Source organism: Zosterops lateralis (genome assembly GCF_965231275.1).
Source record: "Zosterops lateralis genome assembly, chromosome: 4".
Lineage (NCBI taxonomy): Eukaryota > Metazoa > Chordata > Aves > Passeriformes > Zosteropidae > Zosterops > Zosterops lateralis.
Window position 1 is genome coordinate 10433132 of NC_139765.1, and position 25286 is coordinate 10458417.

General features: G+C 38.0%; 1 protein-coding gene across 1 annotated transcript in view; it reads right to left on the reverse strand.

Moving 5' to 3' along the window:
* Nucleotides 1-25286, reverse strand: part of PIK3C2G (phosphatidylinositol-4-phosphate 3-kinase catalytic subunit type 2 gamma) — a 189114-nt gene that overhangs the window by 99514 nt on the left and 64314 nt on the right. The window contains exons 14-18 of the mRNA XM_083859117.1: nucleotides 23161-23275; nucleotides 20975-21105; nucleotides 15002-15190; nucleotides 4205-4298; nucleotides 3037-3131 (exon numbers count right to left, since the gene is read on the reverse strand). Coding sequence (XP_083715243.1) covers nucleotides 3037-3131; nucleotides 4205-4298; nucleotides 15002-15190; nucleotides 20975-21105; nucleotides 23161-23275 — 624 coding nt within the window. The remainder of the gene's footprint in view (nucleotides 1-3036; nucleotides 3132-4204; nucleotides 4299-15001; nucleotides 15191-20974; nucleotides 21106-23160; nucleotides 23276-25286) is intronic.

Below are 25286 nucleotides of genomic sequence, written 5' to 3' on the forward strand. Positions count from 1 at the left end.
CTCTCCAGCAACTTTTTGTGCTTTGCTAAAACCAGTTTAAGAGCCTCTCACCATGGCTCCAGGGAACAGGGAAACTTGCTTCAGCTTTTTTGCCTCTCAGGAGCTCTGATGGGAGTTCAGAGAGAATGTCTGGAAGGTAGTGGGGTAATTCTCCATGTCTCATGGACATTAGCAAGTCCTGAAATAAGACTGAAATGGGATTTAAGTGGTACACGAGTCCTATGCTGGCACAATATGCATGGGCAAATTTTAGTTTCCCTGGGAAGTGGAGGGCATTCAGAAGTAGCAGTGAGGAGGCAAAAGACTGATGGATGCAGATGGCCCAAATTCCTCAAGAATTTAGAGAAGGGAAAAGACACAAATGATAAGAAATAATGCAAATAGTCAAGCAGGGTGTAAGATCCTTCTCATTCTCAATAGCAGAATTAATGGAACAAATCTGCAAACAGATACAAGCAAAGAATAGACTGAAGCTATCCTGACTGACAACAGCTGAAGATACGTCCCAAGAATGAATATTCTCTCTGTTCTGTCCACCTTTGCTAGATACTGACCCATAATTTTAAATAGAATCTTCAGACAAGCTTATCACTGCTTGATGGAAAGAAATTAACGATTTGCTATCTGACATTAATATTAAAAATGTGATGAGATGGTACATCATTGTTGAGTAGCTGCTTATCTCTGACCTGCAGGGAAATTGAGCCAATTTGCAATAACTGACATCTTACTATAAATAGTATTTGTCGTTAAAATAAGTTATAGTGTTGAAAGTCACATCCCTTTCTAGTAATTTCTAAATTTACAGTAGTATTGTAAAACATGGAAAGTCAAATCAGTTGAATTTTCTCCTGTGGCTCTGAAACCATTTCACCAGTTTCCTATATTGCATTAGCCTTCTTTTCCAAGTTTTATTTTTGGCAGGTATAGTGTTGCACATTGCTGTATTATTTAACAGTATTTTAATTATAATGTCATTAATTACAATTAAAATTAAAATTAATTACAATTAAAACAAACAAAAAAACCCCTTATTACTAAAGTTTGGGGTTTTTTACCAGCCCTTGCTTCTTGATACTGATTTAGTAATGAAACAGAAGGTGACGCTGGAGATTAAAATGTGATCTAATCACATTTCTTAAAAGAAGTTATCTGTGTACATGCACACATGTGCTCCCCACATTATTAAATCATCAAACTTCTTTTAAAAGTCTCCTTAGAAATGAATGGAAGAAAACTTTTCCTTTCCCTTACTTTTATAATGACTGAAATTCAATTTGGGAAGGAAACCTTTTATTAATTATTTAAGACTTTATTAATAAAAGCCACAAAACTTAGTAAGTAGAATTTATGGCTTGGGAGACTGCCTTTTAAAATACAGGAGCAGGAATATGAGTAATTACATAAATCAGAATGTTAGGTCAAAAACAGTTTACTACTGCAGAACATGGTGGAGCAGAGTAACCAAAAAACCTGTAAGTGTAGATGATTAATACAAGCACCAAATTTTAAGAGACTTTTGCCACATTTATGCTCTCAGTCTGGTTTGAAACAAATGAACTAAACACTTAAATAAAATAAGTACCCAGCATGAACAGGGCTACTACCAGCTGAAAGGCAGAGAATACAGTGAGCCTTGAGAAATAACCTACTAGATGAGGATGTAATTACCCTATACATTAAGCTGTATGTAAAATAAATTTATTTTGCCACTATACATTGCACTGTGCCAGATAACCATATGTATTCAGGACAGAATAACTGCCCTGTATTACCCAAGATTAAATTATTAGACAGCTTGAGCAAAATCTGAGGGAAAATAAGGATGCACACTAGAAAGTAAAGAGGAAGAAGACTGCAGACAGTCATTTTTCTTCTGAGAAGAGAGGAGTTAAAGAAAACACAGACAAACTAATGATGTTCCCCTGTCCATTGACCCCTAGATATAATTTATAATTTTACAGGAAGAGTACAAGCTCTTAGGGCATATTTAAAACTCCAGACTGGATATTTTATATGCAGTGTAACTAAGTTTAATATTAGTAGAAATTGTCTCAGGCGTATTTCAGGCACTGTCGAAAAATGGTTCCCTAAATGTGGTTCCTCTTTATTGAAAGACATGCTAATTAAGCACATTAGCCTACTCATCTCAGTAAAACAAACACATTAATAATTCTGTTTTATCCCCACTATCATTTCCAGAGACCATGCAGGTATGAAAGTATTATTTATGCTCTTCTCGACCCCATACTTCATCAACCAAATGACTACACTTCAAATTGTTTTCTTTCCTTTGCAGGGAGGAAAGCTTTGGTTTAAGGGATCTGAACCAGTCGAACTATAAATGAAAACTCAGTTCATCCATCATTGCTAAAGATGGGAGAGAAAAAAAAAAGAAAACCCATAAGGGTTTGATTTGCAGATCACAGGGCACATGTTGAGACATCAGAAAGCCACATTCTTTCTCAGAGAGCCTTGAGGTAACAGCACAGCAAACAGAATAATTCAACAATTCAACAATATAAGAGGACCCCTTATATTGCAAGAGTGGTGAATAGCAATTTCTGCCAGGACTGGTATATCTCCATAATCATGAAAAGGAACTGTTGGAAATTCTGCCAGCACAAGTCAGAGTGATATAAAAATGGGTAAGACATACATTATTACACATATGGGAATCCTGACAACTTCAGGAGAGGTCAGGGAAATCACTCCTTTGAAAGTGAACCAATGCTTATAATTTTTGGCTAAAAAAAAAAAAAAAAAAAAAAAAAAAAAAAAAAAAAAAAAGCTGAAAAACCAAATGGCATCTTACTTAAGGGAGCAGAACTTCTCTCTCTTCCTCCTGCCCAAGGGGCAGGATGAAGATGGAGAAAAGTGTGCCTTGATACAAGTTACTCATACCCAGTGCTGAAAGGGAAGGAGCAAGATTTAGGTTTTCCTGTTGATTTTAAACCAAAAGAGGGTTTATCACCAATGGAATCATGGATAATTTTCACTGTGACAGAAAATGCCACAAATGGCAAATGGTCTTACCAGTAGAGCTGATGGGCTACTTGGATGCTCTGAAGAGAACGATTCAGCAGGAGTTTCACCAGAGGGCTTTCAAGACTCCATTCAAACTTGAGCACCTTAATAGAAAAAAAAATAATAAAAATCAATTTTATGTTGGCTTTGGTGTCTTTCCTTTATAACAAAACTAAGCAGAAAGGACCCAGTGCTTAGTTTTTACAAATCAGACACATGGAGTTTCTTCTGGCAATGCAATGAGCAGAGAAACTTCAGTTCACAAGGATCTGCCACCACCTGTAAGACAGACAGACACCACCCTGATCTTGTGTTAACATGCATATAAATATGCAGCTTGTCTTCCCCCACTTAAAACTATCACTTCTATATTTAATTTTCTTATCTGATTATCTGGTTTGGAAAATAAACTTATTTTAGAACACAAGCTGTGGGAGGTGAAAGGTCACAGCAGTTGGTGAACGCTGTAAAGCTGTGAAGGTTCTGCTGCCTCACAGTAGTGGATTACATGAATATATTCATAAATGCATATAGAGATATCTATCTAGATAAGCAGATATCACAAACACATAAACTCTGCATTGTGAATACTGGGTCATCCAGCACAGAGTTATGAAGTGAGCGGATAAAGCTTTCAAAAGTTCCTGCTCAGCCCCGACACAGGACAGGACATATTCAGGACATATTCAATCACCAAGTGCTTTGGAAGCAGTGATACCATAACTTGCAAAACATTAGTTTCCAGTGAAATGCAATGTACATCTCCAAAGAGACAATTCCACACCCAAATGTCCACTCTGTGTTGACAGCGCTTTTCTCAGTGTATGTGGTATTAAAACCCCAGTGATTTGTGGCAACTCCTTCCTTGGCTGCAATGAAGCCCTTGTCACCTGAGCAGAATTTCTCTTCTTCAGATGCACTTTTTACTTTTCTTTGTTACTTAAAATATCTTCATGTGCTATATATGTAAACTCAATCAGAATGCTCAAACAATTCCATTCTCTGAAGCTGGAAACAGTCTCTCCCTCAGCCCTGTTTTTAATCCACTCGTTGCATTAGTTGACAAGACTTATTTGTTCCTCTTACAATGTCTTAACAAATCTGAAAACATCAAAAGTATTTAATGAAGTTATTGATCTGGACTAAAAACTTCCTTGGCTATCAATTTCCTCCTTACCTGAACAAGCTGTGGGAGGTATTCTAATAATTCATCACTGGACACATGTTCTATTTGTTGGACTGCTGCTCCACGAATCTCTTGATCTGGAAAACTAGGGCAAAACAAATAGGTATCATTAAGAGCTACCAGACCTCTGCAACTCTCCTGAGCTCTCACTGATAGAAGATGTTAGAAAAACTGATTTTCTCTCAAAATGGAACAGGAAAAAAAATCAATTAGTTTGCTTTATTGTAATAAGACACACACCACAGATGACTTAATTGGATTGACTGTTACAGTGCCACACAAGGGGAAAAAAACCCCACAACCTGATCTTCAAATGCCTTTTTGAATTTGAACTTTTGTAATTTCCCCAAATATGAAGCAAATTACAGATCTCTTGCTGCTCTTTCTTACCTGAAATAGAAAATTTCTGAGCCATGTGAACATTTAACAGTCACTTGAAAACTTCATTTATTCTGAGCAAGAACACAAAAGCTTGAAGTTTCCCATTCACAAAGGGTTCATTTCAGATAATTTATTCCCAAATCGGCTCTTCTGTTTTCTCTCATAACACAATCAAAAATACTTTTTAAACAAAATGATTTTTGAAATGGAAAACATGGGTTGGGTATTTTTAGGATTTTATTATGTGAATTTTGGTGAGAAAATGAACACCTTCCCCAGAAAGGCTCCAAGTCAGGGAAACAGACATTTCTGATGAGAAAACGTTTGAGAACTCAGCATAAGCTACATTCTCAACTACTTCTGGCTTAAACCAGGATGGCTGTAGCCTGGTATAGATTTTGTGATGGAGCTCTCATCATAAAAATGATAAAAGAGGAAAACACAGTGTGGCAGCAGTGATAATGCAGAAAAAGAAAACCAGATAATAAAGATGGTAAAAGCATTTTTCTTTGAAAGAGAATGAAATTCTCATGTAACCTGATTGATCAAAACTGACTCTTAACAGAACATTTTCTCTCTTCTGAGAGAAAAGGACAGGAGGTATGCAGTGCCTCTTTTAATATTTGAAAGCCAAAAGATAATATTTTAAAAACTTATTTTGAGAAATAAAAAAATCTACCTTTTCACATTTTGCAATTGTGACATTAATAATTAAAGTTTGGACTCGATGATCTCAGAGGTCTTTTCCAGCCTTAATGATGGCACAGTTTTACACACAGAGAATTTCACACGCACACAAGCTGCCCAGATTGGTTCAAATTTGGCTGATTTGCTGCGGTTCTGCTTTCACAAGGAAAAGAACAAAAATGCTCTCACTTGTGCAGGTGCCACGTGGTGTCACCCTTATTTGTGTGTTAGCACTTGCACGTTGCCCATGGCCAACCCAAGGATATTTCCTGTCTTCTAAGGAAAACTGGAAATGTTGGTGGAGACCTTTTAGTTACCAGGGGTGCAAGAAGGGTCATCTCTGCCTAAGGAGCAGAAATGTCTCCAAACAGCACCACAGTCAATTGGGTATTGTTCAGAAGGGTTGGTGGGCTTTGATCCAGTTCCCTGGGGCTGAGCACCTGCCCAACAAAAAACTAGTGAATCCTTTCCCTCTGAACTGATATGGCTGTTAGGCTCTTGGGAGAGATCTCTGATTTGGCAGTCTAGGCACACATGCACACAAAAAAGATGACTAAAGGACAAAGGGTTATCCTGTCGTTTCACCCTGAGGAAAGTCCTTTGAAATCTGACCCTTCATGTATCCACAGGCCAGCAATGTCACTGCTTCAAGAGCTCAGCACAAAACTGCTCTCTTCCCACCTTCCCACCCAGCCCCTTTTGTCAATAATATAGAAATAAAAATCCGAAGTGAAACAGAGGAAGCAGTACCATATTTGCAGCAATGACCGCTTGTTGCTCTCAAGATAAAAAAGAGAAGAAATTGTAAAGCTAAGGGCTCAGTGGTATAATGGCACCTGCTGCTTGAATCTTGAGCTTCTAAGTTCAATAAAACCAGCTGAAGCAGAACAGGTTGTACACTTTGATCAGCGAATTAAACAGAGGCCATCTAATAAAAGTGGCGATATTTTGATTTAGAAAAAAATATGGGTGGAAAGTTGGGCTTGAAAAATGGTTTTCAAGCCTGCAACCAGCTGCAACCTGAAACACTTTGCAACACTCTTTAGCAGTGTGACTCAGGTCTGGTTTCACTATTTTGTTTGTCTGTTATGGCACATATTTAATGACGTTTCTAATATGGTTTATAATTCTTTGTATCATTCTGAGAGGGCCTTGATGGGGAGAAGAGGAATGCATTATAAATAAATTATCATCCTAGGCACAAATTAAATCTTTTGCAAGGCTTTTTTTTTTTTTTTTTTTTTTTTTTTTTTTTTTTTTTTTTTTTTTTACTTATTTACTCTAGGCAACCTATGAGGAATGAGAAGTTGTTACTTTAACATTCACATAGCTATTTAGAACAAAACATATTTGAAGGAGGACTGTATATTAAAGAAAAAAATAATCCCTTCCATATCATCTTATTTTCTAACTCTGCAATTGCTCCAAAGGGTTGTGTGCCAAGCATGTGTAGATAATACGGAAATGAGACCTTCCCTTCCCCTTCTTGCCTAGTTCAACAGGCTACTGAACAGTGAAATATGCTCTACACACAGGCACAAGGCCAAGCAGAAAAATGTTATTACTTAGTTACAGCTTGTCCTTACCAGCAGCCAAGATCTGAACACACTCAATGCTATGAGGAGAGAAACTCCAATTTTTTTTTCCAGCTAGACAAAGAATGAGAAATTTATTTTAATCCCAAACTTTCCAGAAAATTCAGCAGCTAACATTTGATTTATTTAGAATTGATTTGATGTAAGTCAGGGCCATGTCTAAGTTACCAGAAGCAGTTCCAGGAGATGTGATTAGGGCAATGACAGGCACAGTGGTGAAATATCTGCAGGGTGGTTTGCTTCAGGAAACATGGCTCTTGTCATTCTTTATGAATGAGATTTGGGTAATTTGTTGGTCTTGGTGACTAAACTGTTTCCTTTAGCTTGTAAATCTTGAGGTCAGCTTGAGGCTTAGTTCAGTCTTTTGAACAGAATGGGCAATTAGCATTTTTTAAACTACCTGACAATTTTTTAATCCCTAGATGCAATAACCATTGCTTTTTTCTGGATTTCAGTGTTGTTCAGGGACACAGGTACAAGAACAATATTGAATTTGTATTTAGATCTCGAACACTGGCACAATATTTAACTCTATTTGTTTTCCCCCTTACATTTGTGTTTGAGCAAACATCCTCAGAAACACTGGAGTTACAACAAACTCTTATGAGCTCCACTAGTATTACATGGTGCTTATGCTATTCACTCTTGCATACACCAGTTTATTTGCTAGAAGCCAATAAAAGAGTTTAGATTTAGAAGCAGATCTGAGTTTAAAAAAATCCCTTCACATGCCTAGAAACTATGCCATCTTGTAGTCTGCTACTTAATTAGGGCTGGAAGGGTTTTTTATTTTTTCTAGTGAATAATCTTGCAAATGTTTGAGTTGCATCAAATCTGATTTTAGTAATCCATAAATTAGTCTTGATTAGAGGACAAAATTAATTGATTTTTTGACTCTAATTCAATGCAAGAGAAATCACTTCAGGCCTAAGAAAAAGAGCTTTATAGTTTGGATATTAGAGGAGAGCTGATTTCCAGGGCTTGCTGCAATGAATATGCATTTATTTATTTACACAGGCTGAAAACTCTGAAAGGAGAGAAGTGAGACAACTCTTTCACAATAAATTCAATATTCCAGTCTTTAAGGGGACACTCAGAAAGGGGAGCTCATCTGTAGCACAGCCTGTCTACATCAGATCAATTTTTGAAGGATTTGAACTGACAGAATTCCTGACATGGCCTCTGACTATGGCTTCAGAGAGGAAGGGCCTTTAAGGACTCCTGTTCCTGGTGGCTTTATTGTTGTCACCAAAAAATCTGAGAATTTAGCTAAAAAAACCCAACTTAAAATAAAATCTTTTAATAATGCTGTAAGATTCTTTTACTGCACACTTTTTAAATGGTAACTGTCATACAGGTTTAGGTTTCCACTCATTTACAGGTGTTGTTGTGTTTTTTTTTTGTTTTGTTTTTTTTTTGTTTTTTTTTTTTTTTTTTTTTTTTTTTCCCTCAACAAACAACTTATTGGTCAATAAATACTTCACTGAATAGAATCACTGTGTTGTGGTTCTAATCTCTGTGACTAGAACCCAATTGTTCCCCATTCATTTGCCTGGTTGCATTGCAATATCTTGCAGTTTCCTCCTTTTGGCCAATTTAATTGTTCTCTCTTAAGGCAATGTTCTGGAGAACAGAGATCACGGCTTCTTACATATTTGTTCCAGGTTTACACACCTCACAAACATCACAGACTTTACCAAAAAAAAAAACAATAGGTAAATTATAGTCGTTGGGTTTAGTCCTCAGTTACAGGTCACCCTATGCCGGACTTCAAATGTCCCCTTCATAGCTTGCCTCACAAGTTGGATTCCCCATAAGTGATGAAATTTTTTTTCCTCCCATTAAACACTCACCTATTTAAACTCAACACCCTTTTTGCAGTAGTTTTGTTCTTCCCTCTCTGCATGATGCCAGTGATTGACACCCACCCATTTTTTTAACTTCTGAGTAGATTATTAGATCCCCCTTGAGACTTTAAGATGTTTTTGTAAAAGTTCAATTTTGAGCTGGATGAGCATAGATTTCAATTTGGTTTAAAAATAAGGACAACTTTCAGTCTTTGATTCTTTTCATACAGATAGCCAGTCGGGGGCTATTTGTCTAGCTGTGCCTTTCAGCTAAATCAGATTCAAACAGAAAACTAAGCACTGCTGAGGTGTCCTGTGGATCTGTGAAACTCTCTTGAGATTTCAGCATCTGCCAGTAGTGAACTGACTGTAAATGAGAAATAGATGTGCATTTCATTTTTAACAGTTTTATTATTCTAATTTTAGTGTGCTGCCTCAAGTAGCCCTATGCTGGAATACATTTGTCAAGTAAGTGAAACTGCTCAGTTCTCTACATTTTCTGGTACGTGATGATCTCTGAAGAGAACAGTGTAGCCTTTCACAGGCCTTCTTTTATGGTAGAGATCATGCCACTTATTTCTGCATTTCCCTTCACATTTTAAACTTCTGTTGCATTTTCAGAAAAGAAAAACTTTAGTCCGCATTATGCATGTTATTAAGTCTGGCAGAAACAAGGAAAGCTGAACTATCAAAGCTATTGGAATGAGGATACCAACTGAAAACAAAAACTCCTTTGAGTAGTAAAGGATATCACATCATTGATGGATGCAATTAGACCAGGAGAGAAAGTATAGAAGAAACGTTTAAAAGAATAGACAGGGGAGTTTTGTGAGGTAGTTCAAGTATTTTAAAAACAACTAGACAGGAAGAGGGAAAAAATACTAGAAAAATTATTAAGGCATACAGTTTTAGCTTACAGATAAGGTAAGTAGGACTTTCTGTCTGTAATTTTTTCACTCCTTTGAGGGCTTTTAGAGAAAACACCATGGGAGTGTATGAAGGTTAGAAAATGGTAAGGACTAAAGGAAAGTATTGAAAGATAGCAAATACTATCATTAAAAAGGCTCCTGCATTTTCTTTTCTTTTTTTTTTTTTAAAGAAAACTCATTCTTCATTGTGAGGGGTCGTGTGAACCCTTCCTAACCCCACACCATATGACCAGTGGTCATATTCACTGGCTTTACCTTTGGCTGATTGATTGGCAGATAGATCTGTTGAATTTACTCGCAGAAAATATCCTTTCAGTGATGCTCACAGAGATTTTCTACAAGGAATTCTGACTGAAACAACTAAGAATAAGTTTAAGATGTCATGGAGACCATATGGTGAACCATATCCTAGGACAAGAGTGGGAAGAAATTACCAAAAAGAAGTTTCCATTTGAAACCTGTATGATCTGGAAGGTTCTTCCCACCCCAGAGACAAACTTCTCTGTTACATTAAAACTGAAGATTAAACCATGGAAAACATGATTGCTTAGATTAAGCTTCCTGCCGAGAGTGCACATTTATGCACAGAAAGCATCCAATATTATACATAGTGGAATATTTGTCCTACTAAAGGATTCTGCTGTAAATTCATATTTATTGCCAAGAAAGCAAAAAAAATGGTTAAAAGCAGTTAAAAAAAATTAAAGAATTCATCACGTGCCACTGCTTAATAGGAAGACTTGTCTGTCTCTTGCAATGGATACAGCACCATCTAAGTTATCACTAAATTTCATGTATATTAAGCATAAGTAGTTTTAAAGCTTTATCATAACGTGTTCTGTACATCAAAATATCAAATTAATTGTGGAGTGTTGCTTTGTTCTTATCTTATTTCTTTGCCCAAGCCTGTGTTTGCTTTTCATATTGATGGGTAACTACAGCCAAGTAACAAGATGCAAAAGGGCAAGGTATGCTCTATTTCTATCTGGTTTATAAATACTCTGCTGTGCTTTCCATTGTGAGCTCCAAGGGAATTTATTAAATTCTACTTTTATTGAAATAATGACAATCTGATTCAACATTTTTAAACCTGTTTGGCTTCCAAAGGTATAGAAACAAAATCTGTCTTTAAGGTATCAAATTTTATTGTAATTATTGGTTAGACACCTGAACCTCTGAAATGTAATAGCCACTTGGCTACATAAAGTGAGAATCAAGAATAATACTGTGACAGTCATAGGCTGAGGGATGCTGTAACCAAAACTCTGTCTGATATCACTGATTTGGGCAGATGGTTTTAAAGGAATGTCCTTTCCGTGCAGTTGCCCTGACGAAATTAGAATTCGGCACGAAGTTTCTAGGAACAATTTTAAGCCTAACAGGGAGGAAGGTTTTGTGTTCACCTCCACAAGGCACTTCAAAAAGTTCTCTCTTCAAAATGGTTTCAACCATGCACTGTGCTGGAAAAATGACATACCTTTCATGGCTCTTTCCTGATTCTAGCTCAATTTCCTCATGCCCAGCCATGACACCTCACAGGGCTGTGAGTGTACTCTAAATTGGACAGAAAAAAAACTCCAAAACAAACTGAACATTTACTGGTTTGATTAACGAATATGCTTGGACTTTTCTTTGCAGTAACTTGAGTAGCAAGATCACCTGAACTAAAAATTCCCAATTAGAGTTTTTCAAAACATACAGGAAACATGGTCTTGTTAGCAACACATCATAAATGATGGCATTGCTAACCCTGCTTTGGTTTCTTTCTGTCATCAAGGACATTCTCTGAGGAAAGGAGTGTACTGGTGTTATTTCCATGGCTAGAGTGCCACACAATGTGGATAACAGCTATAGAAAGCTCTAACTCACTAAAGTTTGGCTTTTTATCAAACTCAATATGCAAAATCAACGGCAAAATGCACAGGGCACCAAGAAGCTGTTCTGAGGAGGAGGAACCATCTCTATAACTTCTGCCTTAGGGATAATTTTATATTTCAGGCAACAGCTTATAACCATCCTTCCCTGAAATTAGAGGTAAGAGTGTAAAATCTTTTTCCACACTACCTCCTCCCATCGTGTCTTTATTGATTGAAGAAACATTAATTTTTTTTTTTTAAATTCCTTTTTTTAAGCATAGGCTTCTAGGGCTCTAAGAATCAATGCACTTGCTCTGAGTACTGGATTCAAGGTTGCAACTGAATTTATCTGTGAAATGTACTGTGATTGTGCTTTCCATTTATGAAAGTTCTTCCTTTCCAATGCTTAAATGAGCATGTTCTCATTTGCCTGCCTTGAGAGTTGCCTGTAAACTGGAAGAACATAAGCAAGACATGCACTCAAAGAACAAGAAACATCTATTAAAGGTTTATATTTACTGTGAGGTGAACAAACCAACTTAGAAGTTTCAGAAAGTTGGAAAGAGTTTTCCAGTTCAGATTCCTGATCTTTGGGCTTGATCTGATGGGCTGTGATACCTCTCCCTAAGCTCTGTGGTGCTGCCTTCTAAGCCAGGCTGTGAGGAAGCATCTCCAATTGTTTTCATTTCCTCATCCTCACCAGTGGGTGTTTGAGTTCAATAATCAGGAAAGATGCTGCTGGTTTTGCTGAGAAGGAGGAGAATTTAGAATTCCCAAGCCAAAGCTTGCAGAAGTGACTAGTGGTTTTGAGAACCTTTTCTAAAGAGTGAGCACATGCCTGCAGCACAGATTCGGGTTCTCCTAAAGACACTGCAAACTGAACTTCCACTGAAGAAAGCATCCAGAATCTGGAGTGACTGGAAACTCTTGGTCTCTTTTATGGTATTGATAAATTGTGGTGCATAGAAACAAGACAGCATGGAGCTAAGCTGCAGATTTCCTTGCTTTACAATGTACTGCAAGCTGAATATTTATGCCAAATCAATTTTAATTTGGAAAAAAATAAGAGAAGAAAAATGCAAGAGGGCTCTTGCAATAACAACAACAAAGAAAAAAGAAAAGAAAACATCTGTCTGAGAAAGTCTCTGAGCTGCAGATTACTGGAAGTTGGGAGAGCAGCAGTGTCATTATGTTTGGCCCATTTTCACTGTGTTCCCTGGGAAGCTGTTGTTGGTCACCACTGAAAGCAGGATGTACCAGACTGATTTTTGGGCTGATTGAGTGCAGTTGCTCCTGTCAGCAACACTTGTAGACAAAGATCAGCTCTAATTAATTTTCCTTACCCATGGTTTGATAGTGATGGTAACACAAGTCCTTAAAATAGACATGAAGAGCATCTATTTTATATTCTGCTCATGTTTGATATGAACTTGGATCTTTCAGCCGTGTCTTAGCAATCACAAGAAATCAGAGAGCTGTTTCGTGGATGATAGAAGTGAGGAACTGAGTTGATGAGTTGTCAATGCCAAACATAAAACAGGATAGAATTGAATGAAGGTTCAAAACCAGCTCAGTTAAAGAGCCTGTGATCCAAAGTCAGGAAAGGTAAGGGGGAAGTAAGGTTGGGCCCTAGCCAGTGTTATTGTCCTTTAGTCAAAATGATAGAAAACTGAGAAATAGAACTAAGAGAAGAAGCCTCAGAAATCCATTTATATGGAAAGTACTCCTCTCCTTCAACCCACTCTCTCGATTTGCATATATCGTGTGTCTCAGCAGTGAAATCAGCGACCCAGACATTTTTGAAACAAGGCATCTTTAAGGAAGTGTAATCTCTGTGTTTCTGAAGGTTAGCTTCCCAGTTGTTCATGCACCAACAAAATATTGTGGATATGAGAAGGAGAGATTTTTTTTTCTTAAGAGGATTTGTTCTGTGATCCAGAACTTCTTTCTGCAGCTTTACCACAAGGCAAAAAACCTGGACTGATGTTATCTCCTGTGAGAAACTAAAGGCACAAGCCATCTAAGATCCCCATCGGGAGAGAAGTGCTTGTTCTTTGGCACAACTGCAGGTGCCAGCCACTCCCCAGGGTGGCATAGGAGAGACAAAGTGATGACATTTTCCCCTCTCTTCCATGCCAGCAATCTTTGTGTAGCTGGAATGAACAACGGGTACACTGCACCTGATGCACACTGAGAAGCTGGGGGACAGACTGAATAACATGAAATATTCTCTGAAGGACCTGAAAGGACTGATATGCTGCACCACACCCTCGTGCAGAGCTGCATCTTCAAAGAACAATCAAGCTCTTCACTTGCAGAAATGCCACCCAGACACAGACACAAAAGGGCAAAAGGTTTGATCTAACAGCCTGGCATGCTTTGGCAAACCCTGTCAAATTCTCTTTCTACTCTGAAGTCTGGAAGACAACACATGGATCCTAATAATTTAATAATGATAAATAACAATATTATGCTCCAGGATCTGGTCTGTCAGGCTCTTTGCTTGCACCATTCCCACTATGCATGAAAACGACATGTGTGCAAACATGTGAAACTGCTAATAGTTCAGACAGAAACCTGGTATTCAAGTATTAGGATCCAGAGAAAATAATAAGTTTTAGATTATTAAATATCTGTTTTTAACAATATGACAGTAACTGTATCAAGTCACAGTATATTTCCCAAGTAAAGCTTTAGAGGAAGTTTAATTTTTTTTTCCAAAGGTACAGCCTGAAACTGAGATTGCAAAACTGGTGTAGCTTGTGCTTACCCAAGACAAGCAACAGCTTGATAAAACAAATTTGCTCAAGCATTTCATCTGCATGTGTAATGTTTTTACAGGTCACTTAATGCAGAATACCTCCCAAGTTTCTGGAGGGAATGTAACTGCTGACACAGATTCTGTCCCCTGACATCTCTGTTACATCATGGGTAGAGCTATCTCTAGCATCAAGAAAGTGTCCTGACAAACAACCAGCTCCCAGTGCTAGAACTGGGGGTGGAACAGAAGGCACCACAACAGAATTTATTCAGCTGACTTCAAAGTTTCATCCAATCTACTTCACAAAGATAGGTTACACGTGGGACTGTATGTATTTATATAGATTATTGTATAATCTAGAGACATGTTGCAGTCCTCCTTATCTCCCATTATTCACCTCATGTCTGTACAGTAGTTTGAGGTTATGGAATGCTAGGTAAGTGCAAAGTATTTGACTCATCACCTGTTACCAGAAACTGCCTGGATCTGTTCTAGAGAATTAAATACTCTTTTCATTGTGCTGAGAAATGGGAAACCTTCTCAGCCAAGAAGCCATGGCTGGCACACTAGAGGTCATGGCAAGAGCTGCAACTCCATTTTCACTTTGACCCAGGGAGAAACAAAACCACAGGCAGTGAGCCAAAGCTGGATGGTGTGCTGAGCAAACTGAATTAACCACCAGGTGATCGTTCTGTTCATCCTTACTTTCCTACTTGGGTAATTTTCCCTTACCTGAAAGTCAGCAGCCCCAGTGCCTCTAGAGGGTTGGAGAAGCTCCAGCTCCTCAGCAAGGCATACATTTCTGACAGAGTGGTTCTATCCCAGCTGGGTGCACTGCCCAGCACCAGAGGAAGGGAGCAGTTTTGGTTATTGCAGGAGTAGCGATAAAACCACAAGATTCTTCTCTGTTGCTCTGAGAGTCTGCAAAAGAAGATTAGAAATTCAGTTTGAAATTAAAACCACCTGAAGCTTTGTGTAGCAACAAACTTTATTGTACAGAGGGGCCAAGTCACACAGTACACTTCTTTTCAGCTAAGTACATGTTTTCCTTGGGGTAGGATATCATTTTCTGCAGACCAGCTTTTATAAGAAAAGTGATACTTATATTCTGGATCTGTCAGCCTTAGGTCATATAAAAATGAAGTGTCAAAAGACACATATATATATATATGATTATTTCACATTCCAAGCACTCTCAATTTTCTCCTCTGCTGTCTCTATTGTTGGTATTGTTTATTTGTTTTTACTGGTTGAATTTTTTTGACAAAGAAAGTACAGCCACCACTGGGTAAATTATTGTTACATCTCTCTGCTACAAATCATCTCTAACTTTCCTAATTAGACACACAACACTGCAAGTTGTAACTTTCATTCCTGCCCTTGCTTTGACTCTTTAATCCAGGTGTGTCTATTTTTAACATATTTGTTTTTAAAACAGTGTTTAGCCACATCTATGCACATAATACAAAAACATGAGCAGAGGTACACACATGCAGAGCGTGATTACCCCTAGTGCTGATATGGGTTTGAAAAAGGGAAGAAAAGCTCCCAGCGGCTTCTATATTTGTTTGAAAAGTCTAGCTTGCCATGCTTTACTGTACCCCCCAAAAAAAGAAAAAAAAAAAAAAAAAAAAAAAAAAGGATGCAATATACCAGACTCCTCACAGAGATGTTAGATATCTAAATGTCATATTGATAAAATGATCAGTCATTACACCATATTTCACCAGGGTGAGAAACATCTCAGAATAATTTCTGCCTTATATCGTCTGATTTGTCAACAATTCAGATGTCTTTGCCTCATGCATATTAAATCTCAGGTTCTGACACATCAGAAAACAGGAATATAAATTTCCCTGGAGAGACAAGCTCAGACAGTAGCTTTAACTTGATATCAGAGCCTTTGAAAGCAAACTCTGAAAGAGCAAACTGATAAAGTTCATATAAATAATTACTCAAATCAAGAACATTGGTTTTCTTGGTCCTTTTTGACCAAGTTGGTGATGCATCTAGTTAATAGCATAACACAATTGTGACTTTAAACAAACCTAAATATTTCAGAATCAGGTGTGAGGGATCTAGTAGAAGGCAGTAAGTAAATAGTTTGCTTCCAGACAAGCATTTAATTATCCAGATGTGTAAACAGGGCTCGAAATCCAAGTGTTTACATTCTTTCAGAGGTTGTCTTCCTTCTATTTGCAATGTTTTGGGACAGTCTTAGCCAAAAAATAATCTTAGCCCCACTCTAACTCTCAAGATTGTGTCATTCACAGCTCATAGAAATGAGTTCCTTTGGCTCAGTAGGCACTAGAGAACTTTTTTCCTTTGCAATTTGGAATTGCCAAGCATTTAGGAACAGAGAGCAGCAGCACAAAGATGAGCATGTTTTTTCCTGAGTGAATGTTAATTTCTTCCCTTTAGGAGTAGAAGCTCATAAATGTATGCAGAAGATGAACTTAACTGTGATACCAATCCTGACTTTCAGTAATCAGTTCAGGGAAAATATCATTTTAGTAGTGGCTTCAAGAAAGTAGCTCCAGAATTCATAGCATGTCTCCTGTGACAGTAGATAGATGCCTTTGTGATCATGAGAAAAAGTCACACACAGAAAAAGAGATAAAAGGAGTCCTAAAACTTCATTGCCTGTCTGGTTACCTTATGCATTTGGATGACATTCTGCAGGACAGTTCAGCTAAAGGACCTCTTTTAAATGATAACTTTGAGCAGAGATTTCAGCTTTCAAACAGCTTCCTCCAAACTAGACAATCTGTTGTTCAGATTAAAGCAGCTAAAGCTTCTACTGAGCTTGCAAAGGGAGATAAGAAATCAATCCTCGTATCATGTTTTCTAAATAACAGATTTCTCCCTCTGACTTTACTCAGAGGCAATGCCATTTTCTCTTTCCATGCTTTAAAGATCAGAGATGAAATGAAAGGGTGGGTGGGGAAGAAGTGTCTTAAGTTTTGATTTTAAGTTTCTTAGTTATAACAAAAGTTTATATAAACATGTAATAAGACATTTAAGATGGTAAAAATATTTTACATACATATAGAATCTGAAGATTGTTATGCAAATAAGGGCATTTCTTTGTCTCAATATGGTTAAGATGTTATTTAAATCTCTTTTTTTTTTTTTTGGATAAAAGTTAAGTTTATGGTTTTTTAGGTAGTTGTTATAAATTACATCAGGTAGTGGTGTATCTAAATTTCCCTCCATATGAGATATACATTAAGATATATAGCCTTCTGCTTAACATGAATATAAACAAAATATCTTAAACCCTAAATAATTCAGTAGTTTTCTGTTCAGGATTTGATTAATCCCTTTAGCTAAGTGAAGAAAACAGCTTCTCTGAAGGCTTTTTAGCTGGTGTTATTTTTTGGTGGGAGAGGGAAACAGCAAAAAGTGAGTTTAAATGCTTCTGATCTGCTTTTGTTCTTCATGCTCAATACTAAAGCAGAACAAGACAAATGGCAAAAAGAGGAGAGAGCAGCAAAGATAGAAAATGCAAATTTCTGTCCTCCAGCGCTGATTTTCATTTTAAAGTTTCTCTTCCATGGACAGAGTAGAAAAGACCTCTTCCATTATTCCCCCAGCTGATCACACCTCATTACAACAGGACTCTTTTGACCACTGGTAGGCAAACTAGATCCTTCCCAGGTGAGTGGCAAAAAGGAAAGGGGAAGCTGGAAGAGAGGCAAAAGTAAAGTAGAAGGAAAACAATGAATGACTGAATGAATTCCTGCCCTCTAAAGGGGGGAAATGATGCCTTAAGTTTGAGCTTTCATGTATTTCAGATTCTGTGCTGCCATGGGGTGCAGTTCTGAGCCTCACATTCAGTGCCACTCAGCTCTTCACAGAGTAGGGAGACAAAACAAATCTTTTTCCTGCTCAAGACCAAGGACACCTTTCAGGCCCAAAAGCACAAACAAGGGTGGCTGAAGAGAGAAAACAAGAAGGAAGGGACCTCACAACCTGAAGCTGGAATTGGACAATTAAACCCCAATATGCAAACGGACCAAAACTTATAAAAGTGCGAGACCTCATGACTGTTCAGCCATTTTGTGACCATTTCAGGTCCACCTTGGGTGTAGTCCTGGTCAGGCCCTGTCCTGCCCAAGGTGGATCCTGGAGGCCTTTCAATAAATCCCTACTTTATTCTCCAGCTCTGTCCAGTCTTTGTTCCAGGTCAGCCTTCCCAAGCCATCAAAGGAAATAAAGATGGCAGAAACCAGACTGTCATGATCCTGGCTTCAAATGATCTCCCATCCCTTCACTGGGGCACACTGTGCAATCAGGCTGCACCACCTTCAAAGAGCAGCCTTGATTTCAGATGCAGAGTTTTCTGGGGCTTGTATTTCAAACCCAGGACTCCTAAAAGGAATCAGAAGCTCACATCTGAAATGTTTGCAGAGCTCAGCCAAAGCAGCTGGCAGTAACTAATGAGCTCCCCTCTTGGCTCTCTCTTGTTTGCCTTGGAGATGGTGCCAAAGATCAGAGTGTAGGGCTGTGAGGAGCACAAGACCCACGTGGGTATGTTCAGTTCCTTCAGCCCTACTCAGCAACATCTTCATTAATCAACATCCAAGAGATACTGGCCACAGGGACCAGTGATCTAAGCCACCACCTACCAGCAAGACAAGAGTGTGAGCTGGTGGGCAGCCCATGTGTCTGGAGCAGATGCAAGTCCATGAAACAGGAAGAGGACCAAGCACCAGCAACCAGCTCGGTGAGTTGTGGACCCTGGCGGCTTTTATGTCTGGGTGTCAGCAGCTGGGCAGGGCAGGGAGATCTAGGTCCAGATACTGGATAGACTAAGCACAGCTACTGGGGAAATCAATTTTTGAAAATCAATATATAAATATTGTATAATATATGTATGTGCATCTATTCCAGCAGCAAACTTGGATCCCGATCCTCCAGAGAGGAATCAGGCTGTCTCTGCTGTCACTTTTGTGGCAGTGTTGGACTTAAAACACTACTAGATTCAACAATCTGTAAGAAAGACAACCACGCAGCTGTTTGGTTTTAACCAATGTTTCTTCCTTTTCTACCACTGGTTTAAGAGTTTTCTGTCCATTCACATATTCTCTCTGTTTTCAGCAGGATGAACAGAAGGATCCTGACAGACTGAGAAAAGTTTTTTGTGTCTTCTGACCACAGACACCCACTTCTTTCAAAGTCACACTTGAGGCTCGTAAGCCTGAAGCATCACCACAGAGTGATACTGCCACCAAAAACCTGCCTAGATTCCTCTCTATTTCTTGACATACAGGAAAAAAGAAAACAAGAAATTCTTCAGCCATCATGGCAATAATGTGTTGGGATACAAACATGCTACAGTTTTTAAGAGAAAGTATCACATGAATAAGAAAAGTTAAAAGAATTCCTCTGATACAGATACAACAGAATTTACAGATATTTACAGATATATTTGGTGCCCCTCTCTGCACACTTTCCTCAACTACTGTGTCCTTCCTGAGCCTTGAAGACAAGAACCAAGTAGTATTCTCAATAAAATGGATATCAAGGTTTTAAGACATCATGCACTGTCTTTTTTGACAAATTACTTTGTAGTTAGCTAATTTCTTAATGATCTTATTCCTTCTCATTGGAACCACAATTTTGCCATGATAACAGAGGTCACAGGCATTGGGTTTGAAGTTCCCTAAATCATTCTGAAACATATAGTGCAGGTGGAAATTTCACTGTCACTGTGGCTCTTCATAATAAAATACTAACATTCCATTCACATTTCAAAACAGAATAACAAAACCTCAAATCACAGATCCTCTGGTTAATAAAAATAATTTTACATTTCATCTGCCTTTGTAAAAGTTGAGCTAAACATAAAATATAACTGAAAACTTGTCTCTCTGGGTTTTTTTTAATAAATTAATTTAAGAAGCCCCTCCAACCACCAACATAGAAATCAGCACAGAAAAATCTTCTTAACAGATACATCACATCCCACTGAGAGTGTTGAATTAAATTATTTAGTTATTGCACAACTAATGCACCTTTTGACCTTTGATGGAGGATTAATTCACACAATTAACTGCCATTAGTATAATGGCTCTCTGTAAGCACCTGCGTTCCAAATTCCACCCTGATTATACCCAAAATTATTTTGCACAGTACATAATCCTAATTGGTAGCACAACATTCATCTAGCAGAGAATACTAATCTACCTCAGTTCAGAGGGTGTTTTGTTCCACTTTGCCTTTATCCACCTTCCATGAAAGCTGAACTTTCCACACTTCTCTCCTTGCTTGTAACTTGAAATGGATTTTTCAAAAGCCATTTCACAGCTCTATCTGAAGTCTGAATGTTTAGTAACTGAAGGAGGCTGATTTCCACAGAACCTAAAGGTGTTCTTGCTAATACAGATGTGCTGCATTACCTGAAAATCTTATGTTTTGAATGAAAAATTAGTTTCTTGCCTCAAAGACATGAAAATATCTAGTAATAAAAAAGAGAAAACAATCCTTTTTTAAACTGGTAAAATACACTGCCACCTCCAGGGCCTTATTAGGCCTTGCTGTGATCTATTCTTTCATTCAGAGGTGTTACTTCTCAAATCAGTCAAGCTGGGCTCCTTCAGAGGAAAATTTTGTTCTTAACAAATTGGATACATTTAATTGTGATTGATGGGGTAGGTACAGCACAGCAAGAACCAGCAGGGTTAGGCGGGGACAACTTACAGCAAGAGAGAATGTCGCTGTGAAAGTTTTTCAATATGCCTCAGGCACTCTTGGGTTGGCTCTACAACATCACCTCTTCTTTCTTCAGGTTCAGGTTTAATGAACTCCAAATCAGTTTGTGGGAAGTCGATCTTTATTTAAAATACAAGAAAAGAAAGAGAAAGAGAGAAAGAGAGAAAGAGAGAAAGAGAGAAAGAGAGAGAGAGAGAGAGAGAGAGAGAGAGAGAGAGAAAGAAAGAAAGAAAGAAAGAAAGAAAGAAAGAAAGAAAGAAAGAAAGAAAGAAAGAAAGAAAGAAAAAAGACAGAAGGGTTTTAGCAACATATAATCTCCAATGCAAGTGTCAATAAATGTTACCTTGAATTTATACAGGGAGTATGCAAAGTATGACAAAAAGAAGGGGGGAAATTCACTTCAGGATGCTCATTGTATGTAATATGTTGCTTATATGTTTTGGTGATCAATTCCATCCACAGAAATCAGTGCAACCTAACTTTCCTGGGAGAATTTCAGCCACGACATTACAATTTTATTAGAACTGCATGAGCTGAAAGCTGAAGCAATGTCTTACTTTTTCCATCTCCTCTTCTTTTATTTTTTTTTAAATCAGACAGTTCTCAAATGGAAAACTTTCATTAATGTAGATTTGTTTTGTTTTTTGAAAAGTAAGGCTACTCTTCAAAGTACTGTCACTTCTTACAGTGATAAACTACATAAAATACATAGTTTGTCACTGTAAGAGATGGAAATGGATTTCTGATTTCTCTTCTTGTTGTTCAATTTATAAATATATTATACATCATCTACCAATTTTCCGTTCTTACACATGCTTGTCAAAAATCAAGGATAATGTTTTTTAAGATTCAGAGAAAGTAAAGATTCAAGCAAAACTACAAAGCTTGAGCTACTTGATAATCTGAGTAGACTTACCTGAAAATTCAGATTTTTCTTCAAAATTCAGCTCAATTTGCAGCTGGCTTTGGCATATTAATGCACACCAAAATGTCTTCTCTATATCTAATTTTTAATATAAGTGTTTGATATGCATTACTCTTCAAAAAGTTAACAAATTTATTCCCTATAAAACAGTCATATAGCAAAACCAGATGATCCTTAAGGTTTCTTCCTACCCAAGCCTAGATTTTCTATGAAAATAAATATTGGTAACATTTCCAGCATGTTCACAAATTGTGATACTGCTATATGGCTGAGAATAACTGAAAGTGAGGGGGGGGGCAGAATGAGATATTCCTGTTTCATTTCTTTTAGTAGATATAAATTAATAGCCATTTACTGTCTCAGCTTCCCTGAATTATTAATAGGGGGAGCTATTTTAAGGCATGGTCTTTGACTGAACTCCTCAGCCTGGAAAATCCCCATTTGCTTGGCTGTTGAAACAAGGCTATTTTTAGGCCAGGCTCATTTATCTGTATTATCTGTTTTTACATTTCATTTGTTAACAGACATTAGGACTTTTAATACAGAAAACAATTGCCTTTGTCCTTGAAACACCCAGTTGCCAACTCAGCCTGGAAAGGTGACAAAACCACTCTGCAGACCTGATGTATTTCTTCGAGTGGCCATAATGGAAATAGGATTTAGAGTCTGGGTGGTGTGTTGGTTTAGCACAGGTAGTAAAAACCAATTAGTGACTACCTTTAAAATTAACAACCTGATTAACCAATTAAATATAGGGATACACCTCTGGAGATTTTTCCCCTAGGTGACTGCTTCTGTGAAAGTTAAAAGCCACAAGTAGACTATTTTTTCTTGTAGAAAGTTACCACAACAAATCAGAAGATACTTCTCTCTCTAAAAAGACTAATAAAGGGCTGTTTTATAAGTGGTACTAACATAAAGTTCCACGTTTTGTCTTTATACATTGTCTATGAGGGAAGAGGAGCATTTTGAAAATTTCATTTTGATCCTCATTTTCTTCTTTTAGTGTGTGATAATAAATCTACCTTCATACCTTTAAGTTTAAGCCTGCTTTGCTTTTCTCCTGATCCTATCTCACAGCAGAAAAAACACTCAAACCACTACACAAACCAGTGCACCGCCCAAAAAACCAAAATTAGCAAAACATAAAATCATTACAGGCGGTCTCGATGAGCTGTGGGAACACCCCTTTTTTCTTGCACTTTGTTAGAAAACAAGCCTTTGCTTTGCTTTTCTGGCTCTCTCTCACCTGCAGTGTGACTGAGGTTGGTGTCTCAGTGCTGCAGATGCCCGGGGTGATCATGGCTGTGGGGAGGGTGCTGTGCAGGGCCATGCTGAGCAGCACAGTTCCACTGATGAGCCTCCTGCAAGAAACACACGTGTTGGAACCCTGGGCACTGAGGATTTTAGGCTTTCTGTGCTAAAAAGCACTGACCCCCAAGAAAATGCTGCATTTGACCTGAGACTGTGGAAGAGGCTTAAAAAACTGAATGACAGATCTGGGATTATGGGTGTGTAGTTTGAATAGAAGTGTATGATATCACAGGGTGGAAAATTTAGAGTTTAATTTTTAGAATATAGTAATATAGATAAAGAAAGATGGAGGGTTTAGAGCAGAGGCTGAGTCCTTCTTTTTCATCTTCCTCTTCATGGGTCTAGGTGGTATTTTGTAATTGGATAGAAAAGTCTGCATTGAGGGCCATGGGTGGTTGGTTATTGGGTTAAAAGTAAAAATAATTTAGGTGTCATTTCTTAATTGTACAGTTTATCCTTGTAGAGAGAGATGGAAGCCATTTTTAGTTTGTTAGCTGGAAGTGCTGTAGAACTCTCAGCTTGTGGGACTGTAATATACATAAGAATTAATAAGCATCTGAGTCCAAACACGAAATAGCATCTCGAGCATTTAATCCTGACTCTGGCAGAAAAGAAGATAAAAAGCAACATTTAATGGTGCCCCGTGTGAGGATTCTGGGAGATTTAATGTTGCAGTCTCCTCTCACACAGGGAGAAACACTGTGCTGCTAACAGGCTTCACTGAAATTCCATGAAAGGATGTGAGATGGCAGAGCTTAAAAGACAAGCAAAAGGAGAGCAAACCCTTTATTTTTAAGTGGCTAGTACAAATCTGGCCTCAACCAGTAGAGGTTGCATCCAGCAGCATCTCTGGTTTGGAGGTTTCCTGGAAAAAAAATAAATCACTCTGCCAAGACATTCTGGGTTTGCTCTGCACTTTACCACTGGCTTCTTGTGTGACACCTTTAAGACAGGTGTAAAATAAGGATCATGCAAAATTTCTGTCTCAAGGTTTCATTTTAAGGGCAAATAGGGTAGAGACTGTGAAGCACTGATACACTGTAAAAGGTGGAGGGCAGCATATTTATTCCAGGAAAAGAAGAAACTCACAGCTATCTACTGCCTCCATAAGGGATCCTTGCTGATTTTATGTGTTGGTAGCAGGGAGGGGGAAGTATGATATGAGAATCTCCAAAGAGCTGAAAGAAGTTGGAGTGGGATAGTTTGTACCACATGTGCCACACAGAGTCTTTGGGCAGATGAAAGGACTGCGGGACCAGTCTGAGCACTTCACCTACAAGAAAGTCTTATCAGTAAAACAGGCATGCATGTGGCCTGTAGCAGATAAGAAACCCAGCATGATTTGGCAGGTCAGCACAATTCAGCCTGGAGAGCTTGCATAAAGTCAGAAAGTTCGGGTGTAAATTCTAAGCATAACAAATCAACTCAAATTTATATTGTAGTACTTGAATAAAGGAAGCCATAATACACTGGTCTCACCCCTTAATTTGTCTAGATCTTAACGAGTAGTGAGGTTGGAAATGTGATTATATGCAGCACCTCTTCTTTTACTGACAATTTTCATTGGGATCTTTTTTAAAAACTGCTCAGTCAAAACAACTGGGGGAATTAGTAGATGCTGCAGCAGAAAGAGCCAGCCAGGTAAATGAGGTCTGAATGCCTGCTTTTCATCTTCACAGAGGAAGATGTTAGAGGTACAAGAGACACCAGATGGACTATTTGATCCCAGCGTGAGTTTGCAACATTGCTGTAAAGAAAGAATCTTTTGAATTGCAAATTGAAATGAATTGCTAAAGTCCTCTGAAGAAGATTTGAGAAACTCCCACAAAGTTACTGTTATAGTCAACCTAAATGAGTATAAACCTAATTCAGGACTAATTTTTCTTTTTCACTTTTCAAGCTGTTTGTGTTAGCACAGACATTTTATTTTATTTCAAATATTTTTTTTTTTATTGTGAGAACAGAGCTCGGAAGGATTAAAGACAGTTATTTTCTGAAGGTTTTTTTGCAGCTGTAGGTGCATTTACAGGGGAATGGAGGCAGAAAAAGAGCTGTGATATG